Below are 7666 nucleotides of genomic sequence, written 5' to 3'. Positions count from 1 at the left end.
CAGCTGATGTCTCCATGTCACCTCTTCAAATAAATGAGAAGTTTTGCTTCATGGTGAGCACTGTGCTCCTACCGAGCACGCTCACCTTTCTGTCCCCAGCATGCCGCTGTGATCCTCTACATGCACAGCAAGGGCTGCACGGCAACATTTGTTGTCACACCACTGTGACAAAGAGTTTTCTGACAGGAGGAGGCAGTCAAGCCATGATGGCTTGGGGCAAGGCAAGAGTTATTTGCTTCCAGATTTAAGGCAGCACTGAAGATCAGGGCAGGTGGACCAAAGTCACGAGGTTTATGTGGAGCTCAGCACAGTTTCTACTCATGCAGTTTGGGAATACTCAGTGGTAATTCCTGTATGTGGTGAGACTCAGGAGCATATATACAGCTGTGTAACAGCAGCACAGGCTCTTATCTTGGGAGAGTCAGTATGGACATGTGCTTGTTTCTGTGTCATCTGGCATGCCAGTCCTTAATTCCACTAGGAAGGAAAAAGACAGTTGCTCTTTTCAGCCAGCAGCTGCCACTGCTGCCTTTCTCTATCTCAAAACAGTTTGGAAGGAGAAAGTGTTTACTAAGCAGCTGGACTTCTGCTTGTTTGTGGGATTTGTTCTTTTGCTGAAAAAATAAAGGGGGGTACTTGTGTTGGCAGCATTTACTCCCTTAACTTCTCAGCACCAGCTGCCATTGCTTCTGAAAGAGCCCAGAGTAATAATCCTGGTGATTTTACATGGATTGCTAAGTTTTGTGTTTAGCTATTACCACAATTTAGTACACATGGCCGATGCTGCAAAAGTCTTAACTATACACAGGGGGAGAACCAGGAAGAAAAATGATGGCAGGGACTTCTGTTAAGCTCCACTCTCAAAATAAACTCTGTCCATGTTACGTGATATGATGCAGTGCGTTCATCAGATGTTGAGTTTGATCACATTTTAGTCTTAGATTCTTGGGGCTTTTCTTTCCCTCATGCAGCCCAGAAGCACTCGAGAGATTAATTGAGTTCCAGATGCTTAAATTCTAAATGAGATTTCTAGGACTCTCAGTACTAATTAGATTGGTTTGTTCTTAGATGTGGTATGACGCTGCCTCTCTTTTAATATGTGCTGTGAAAATCAGCAAAACCAGGCTGGCATAGAAGGTGCTGTGTTTGGATAAATGAGTTAGGGTGCCCAGAAATGAACCGGGCAAGTCATACACCAGTGCAGGTAATTTGTTAGTTACTTCGCAAAGCTGTCTATGAAACCTTGGTCTCCTTTTACTTAAGTCGTGCTTCCTGCAGAACCAAATGCTTTTCTGTGCCAGCCCAGTCTGTGCTGTGACTGTACTGGACAGGAAAGACAGACAACCAATAAAGGTAGAAGTATGATCTGTTTGTGTCTGCAGGGCTAGGGGTGAGCAAATGGCTAGTTGAAATGTTTCATTCATAAGGTTTTGACAAAAGAAAATAGACAGACAGTTTTATTAGTTTTATTCTGCCTGTTTAGAATAAAAAGTATGTTTTAATACTTTGCTTATTTACTAAAAAAAGGAAACCTGATATTTCTATGAAGAAAACATTTGCATGGAAGCTAATTTTTTCTCCTTAAAAATGTTACTTAGGAATTGCTACTGTATAGCAAGGAATTGCTACTGAAGGAAAGAACTTTTAATAAAAGCAGCAAGCCGGGCTTTTAATAGACTATCATTTTCTCGAAGTCACTTTCTGGTGGCTGCGCTTCACAGACCACCAACATCCTGAGCCCATTTCTTGGCTGCCGAAGGTGTGGGCAGTGCAGCTCTGTATGCTCTCAGTGCCTGGTCATTTCCCATGTAGAGAAGGCCACACATTGAAAACGTCTCATTTATACACTGGTACGTGCATGCAACCCCATGTATTGCTTGTTTTATCAATGTATTGAAGTGTTTTGGGACTCAAAATGAATTCTTGACCTTCTTAGAATCCTTGAGCATTTAATATGGACCACAATGGGAATATGCAGTTAGCTTGTGTCTTCACACAAGCTTCACTATTCACAAGTCTAGTAATTTTAATCCTGTAATGTCTGGAAATTGTTAGTTGAAACACTGTCTGGTTTTTTCGATATCAGAAGTTGGTGGGTTAATATGTGGTCATGCTAAAACCTTCTCTGGGAGTAACCTGCAGGCCTGACTGACAGCCTTCCACAGCAGGTGTAGGACCGTCCCATGGCATTCAAGGTGTAGGGAGAGAGACACAATTGGAAGCCAGCCTGGATAATCATAGAATCATAGAATCAGCCAGGTTGGAAGGGCTGAGATCATCAAGTCCAATCCTTGATCCACTACTGCCGTGGTTACTAGACCATGGCACTAAGTGCCACATCCAGTCTCATCTTAAAAACCTCCAGGGACAAAGAATCCACCACTTCCCTGGGCAGCCCATTCCAACGCCTGATTACCCTCTCTGTAAAGAATTTCTTCCTAATATCTAACCTAAACCTCCCCTGGCAGAGCTTAAGACCATGCCCTCTTGTCTTACTGATAGCTGCCTATGTTCAGCACTACAAGGAGAAAACTAGATTGCACCTGTGAAATGGTGCTGCTCTGGGCCCTCAAAAAAACTCCCCAAAAGCAATCAAACAAAAAAGCCCCCAGAACTGGTTTTTTGTTTTGATTTTGGCTGGGGGGGATGTTGTTGGTTTTTGGTTGGGGGGTTGGAGGGCTTTTTTGTTTGTTTGTTTGTTTGTTTGTGTTGGTGTTTGGGGTTTTTTTGAGAAATAAATGCAATAGAGGTCACTTAGCTCTAAATAATTAAATGGTAATTAGTTTTTAGTCTTCAAGCCTATTTTTTATTACTTTGCCATGCTGACTGCATATTTCCCAGCAGTGAACACGTTTTTACTCAGCTGAAGCCCTAAATGTTTTATTTTTTCCTTTTGGTAAATATTTAAAGATCCCATTGATAATGCCTATTTCTGAGCATGAGAGCTGGAAGCAGCACATTCATCACACATAACAAAGAATTTTAATTCTTTTAGGGAATTTTTTAGTGCTTTGAGGGAAAACATGGCTAAATCTTGATCCCAAATGAAACATGGCCTCTGAAATAAACAGTTCAAGGAAAATCTAAGTGCCCACATCAGCCACATGTACTATAACGAGCATTGTGCTGACAAATTGTAACATAGTCACAGAAGTGCAAGGGACCTGCTGAGCCTGTCCCAGGGTTTCATAGCAGTGTTCAGAAGCTGGTCAGTCTCTACCCTTGAGCTCTTGGCTCCTCTTTGGTGACTGCTCCAGAGCAACAGTCCTGAAGTTGTAAGGAACCTTCTAGTCTCCAGCCTAAATGTGCACGTGGCTTTTATCCTTCTGCTGTGTGTTCTCAGGCTTGGAAATATTCATAAGTAGGAAACAGATATTCTCAGTCAGAGGTGAACCTTCGTCTCTCTCCCACCTGCTGGCGAAGACATATTGTCCCTCCCCCACTGCACCACCAGGAATAACCTCTTGTCATCACATATTGGTGAAAGATCGATTTAAGTAAAAATGCATATTTCAGTCTTAGTATGTAACACAGACTAGCGGCAAGGCTGGGAAATAACCCAGCCCCCATTCCTGAATGTCAACGGGGAAGATATTTTCATGGGAGGAGCAGTACAGCAGACTCCTATCTTTCTATACTCTAGAAACAATTATTGCATATCGTAGTAGAGGGGATTTTGTCTTTAATATAGATACCACCATTGTCATTATTTAATGGAAATTAAGGCTTCAATTGATAGAATAAAAGAGTTTAAATGTGAATTGGTTTATGAAGAAAAGTTTAATGTGAATGAAGCTAACATGGCGCTCTGCAAATTGACTAGAGCTCAGTTCAGATTTTCTAGATTTAGACAATGTAAACAGCGTCATTCTGAGTTTTGGAGCATTTACAGCGTCATGACCATGAAAAGTGGATTTAGCGTAGAATTTCTTTTACGTGTCTCCTAGGTTGGGGAAAAGAAACAATAAAAATCAGGACATTTATTTTACATGGAGCTGGCATGCTTTTAAGAACAAAACAGTTTTATTAAAAAAAAAGAGAGAGATATGTTTTCAGCAGAGGTAATGCGAGCTCTCTGCTCACTTCCCGGCACCGGCCGCCCCTCTCCGTGGTGCTGAAGCGGCTCCCGCCGCCCCCGCGGGCCGTGAGCTGAGGGCCCGGCCCGCTGCCGCCGCCCTCGCTGCTACCGCCCCCGCTGCAGCCGCCCCTGCATCCCCCGCCCCGCCTCCCCCGCCCCTATATCCCCCGTTCCCGCATCTCCCGTCCCTGCATCCCCCGCCCCCTCATCCGCCCCGGCCGCTGCCGCTGTGGCTCCTGCGCTGCCCCCGCCCCGCGGCCGCGCAGCGCCGGGCGGGCTCCGGCGGGGCTCCATGGCGGAGCGCGGGCCCTGAGGCGGCGGCATGGAGGCGGATTTCGCCGCCTTCGGGAGCCCGCTGTGCGGCGAGGTTAAGCGCTTCTGCAGGCGGGTGCGGGAGACCTACCGGGAGATCCAGGAGGACCTCACCCCCTACAAGGATGACCGATACTACCGGTACTACCGGGCGCGGCTCCGGCCGGGACTCCGGAGGGGAGCAGGGGCCGTCTCGGGAGGCGGGCGGGGTTTGGGTGCCGGGCATCACGCGAGGAGCCCCCGGCTGAGTGCCCGGGAGCGGCCGCCCGGTCCCGGGGCTGCTTCAGGCCTGCTCTGCCCGGGGGATGTGGTCTGGCAGTGCCTCCCTGGCAGAAAGCCCGACGCCTCTCTTCCTACCCTCACCTTACACAGGCAATTTCCATCTGCGTTCCTCTATGCTACGCCTTTTCCACTATCGTAGCAAGCGAGGGGGATTTGTTCTACAGGGAAATGTGATTCTGTTCTGTTGGGCAGCCGTGAAACAATACTGGAATAGGATAGGAATAGGTTAGGAAATCAGACTAGTTGGCAAAGGTTGAGATTAGAAGGAACAGATGTACTGCATGGGCTACACCCACGTTTTTCTATGCCTTGCCCTGCCTGCTGTTTCCATGACTGACCAGTGATGGCTGGAGAATATAGATGGTTTGAGATTACAAAAGGATAGGAAGGACTCCAAAGGTGTTGGAGGCCTGGGTTATAAATGAAAAGAATTTTTGAATTGGTGAAAGGTTCTGAAAAAGTACAATGAAATTCAGGAGAAACAGATGCCAGGAACTACGCAGAGAATGAATGCTCTTCAGCCACAAAAATACAGGTTGGGGAATGAACAGTTATATAACGCTTTTGTAAAAAAAAAGTATGGAAATTATAATCTTTTATCAAATAAACTCTTTCAACAATGACATTATCTTATACATGTGAAAAAGGTAATAATTTGGGGTGTACAGCAGAAGCACAGTTCATAAGATGTGAGAATTAAACCATCTACTTTAGTCACCATTCCAGACATTAGTTGGAGCTATATCCAGTTCTAGGCATCACACTTCAAGGGTCTGCCAGTGGAAGAGACGATAAGGACAGAGAAATGGATAATCGAAAGCGTAGAAAACATAGCTGTGAGGAAAACTTGGGGTTAGTCCCCCAAAAGCACAAACACTGAAGTTGGAGGAAGAGGAATTTCTGTAAAGAGAAACTTCATTTCACCTTGGACAAAACATTACAGAGTAATATTAATTGAAGAAATAAAAGTTCATGTTAGATATTAAGAAAAAATTTCTGAAAGGGAAGGATGGTAAAAGACTATAGAAAGGGTTATCCAGGGAGACTGTAGCATCTCCATCACTGAGACCTTTTAAAACTTTTGAAAAACGCATGCCAAGAAAGTCTTACATCTGGCAGATGCTCTCCCGAGGCAAAAGGAAAGATGGGGTTCCTTGTGAGGTCTCTTCCAGCTCTATTTTTCTATGCATCTGGGCAGTCTGTTTGTGCACAGTGCCCTAGCTGTTCTGTTTAAATCATTTTACTTCAGTATGCTGTGTCTGTTTTTCCCAGTGAAGGGGTAGGTGGTCCATTAGATTGAATTTGTCTCATTGTTCACAACAGCAAAGACCACAGAGAGTCATAGACTTTGGAAACACCGCCTGACAGCTTGGCAGAGTTTAACAAAACCATGGTCCTTTCTGGCAAAACAGCAGCTTCTTGTACCTGAGTATAGTGTAAAAAGCCATGGGAGGTGATAAGGAGTGATGGAAATGTACCTGTGTGCATCTGGCAGTGCAATAATGAATATTGGCACTGGAATGAAGAAAGGAGACATAAGCCTGTTGAATTAACAACTAAAAGGTCTCGAGAGAGGCATCTGGTTCAGCTTTATTTCCAGACAAAACTCAAGCTCTCCAACATCTTGTTCTTGAAACATTTTTATGACTTTAGGGTGTATAGAGGGACTTTCTGTATTGAAAAGATGCTACCTCACCAAATCAAATGAGCTTGTACAGTTAGTGCTAGATTGCCATTTCTCCAGGGACAATATCCCCAAGAGGTATCAGCTGCAGGTTACATAGAGTGAAATGGACTCTTTGCAAGGAAACATTTCCTAACTTAAAAGTCATGCTAGTATTTCTTTGCATTGTCAAGATCTTAACCTAAGTGACTGGTATAAAACAGGTTTCTGTTACTGCCGCTGCATACCTCCTGTTCTGTTGAGTGTCTCCCTTCAGTATTATGAATGGATGTAACCACAGCACCTGCTTTTCAGATTCCTGGTAAGGAGGAAGGTTTCTTGATGCAACCACGCATTCTTCTTACAGCCAACTCTCACTTATAGGAAGGAGAATTAGATACTTGATCCTCTTCTCCCTCTTTATTTTACTCAGTATGTTTGATCAGGTTATAAATGAGCACGGAGATGTAATGTGGAGACTTACTGCTCTGACAGCAGAGGGGATTTTGGAAATTTGACCAAGGAAATCTGTGTGGCTTTTCTTTACTTCAAGCCAAGGAAGTTCTCTAAAATAATCAGGTTACTAAAAGCAAATAATACCTTAAACCAGACCAATAAAATGAAAAGATGGTAAAACTATATAAAAGCATGTTATTTTTCCCTTTCACACACAGTATTTACAGATGTCAGCCTCTCAACCACTGTCTCCTTAACTCTTCTCTCTGGCTGGTGGAACAAAGCCATTGAGCTATCAATTAGTGGTTTCCATTGCCTCTTCAGAAATGGAGCAATCTGCTCTGTTAAGCTGTAGAGAAAGGGGTTGGGGGCCATGAGGTACTTGTAATCAGTATTTCCTAGAAAAAAAAAATTGGCTGCTGCAATCTTATTCTTGATTTCTATGAGGACAGCCTTCTCTGAATGCCAACTGGAAAACTCAAAACTGGAAAGCTTTGGAGCAGAGCTGATACAGAAATGGAAAAGCACCAAGCAGTCAGTCCCCTTTGTGACTCTTGACTCAGAAGTGCTTGTTGTATGCTGTGCTGTTCATGCTCATTCTCAGTGACAGGGGACTCAGTACAAGGGGATGATCTAGCTCAGAGACAGCTGATGAAGCTGTTATCCCAAGTAACTGTCCTCTTGCTGCATGGATGGCTGAGTCATTTCTGATTCAGCTCTGAGGCTGTCCCAGTTTAGTGACATCTTTTGGTGCTGTTTTCCTTTAGAGCACAGTGTTCTTGAACATGTGGCTCAGCAGCTGTCTGTGAGCAGCCTGTTCATTGGGCACAGGGGACAGCTAAGTTTGGCAGTCCTCAGCCATCCCAAGCTATGTC

General features: G+C 44.5%; 1 protein-coding gene across 1 annotated transcript in view; it reads left to right on the top strand.

Moving 5' to 3' along the window:
• The first annotated feature begins 4362 nt into the window (after window positions 1-4362).
• The window catches only part of TMEM181 (transmembrane protein 181), a 34220-nt gene continuing 30916 nt past the window's right edge, over window positions 4363-7666 (top strand). Inside the window, exon 1 of the mRNA XM_051801571.1 lies at window positions 4363-4531. Within this exon, the coding sequence (XP_051657531.1) occupies window positions 4401-4531 (131 nt within the window). The 5' untranslated portion in view covers window positions 4363-4400. The remainder of the gene's footprint in view (window positions 4532-7666) is intronic.

Source organism: Manacus candei, unplaced genomic scaffold, assembly GCF_025592945.1.
Source record: "Manacus candei isolate 608988 ecotype Guabito, Panama unplaced genomic scaffold, ASM2559294v1 h1tg000052l, whole genome shotgun sequence".
Classification (NCBI taxonomy): Eukaryota; Metazoa; Chordata; class Aves; order Passeriformes; family Pipridae; genus Manacus; species Manacus candei.
This window is presented reverse-complemented; position numbering and strand designations above follow the sequence as displayed.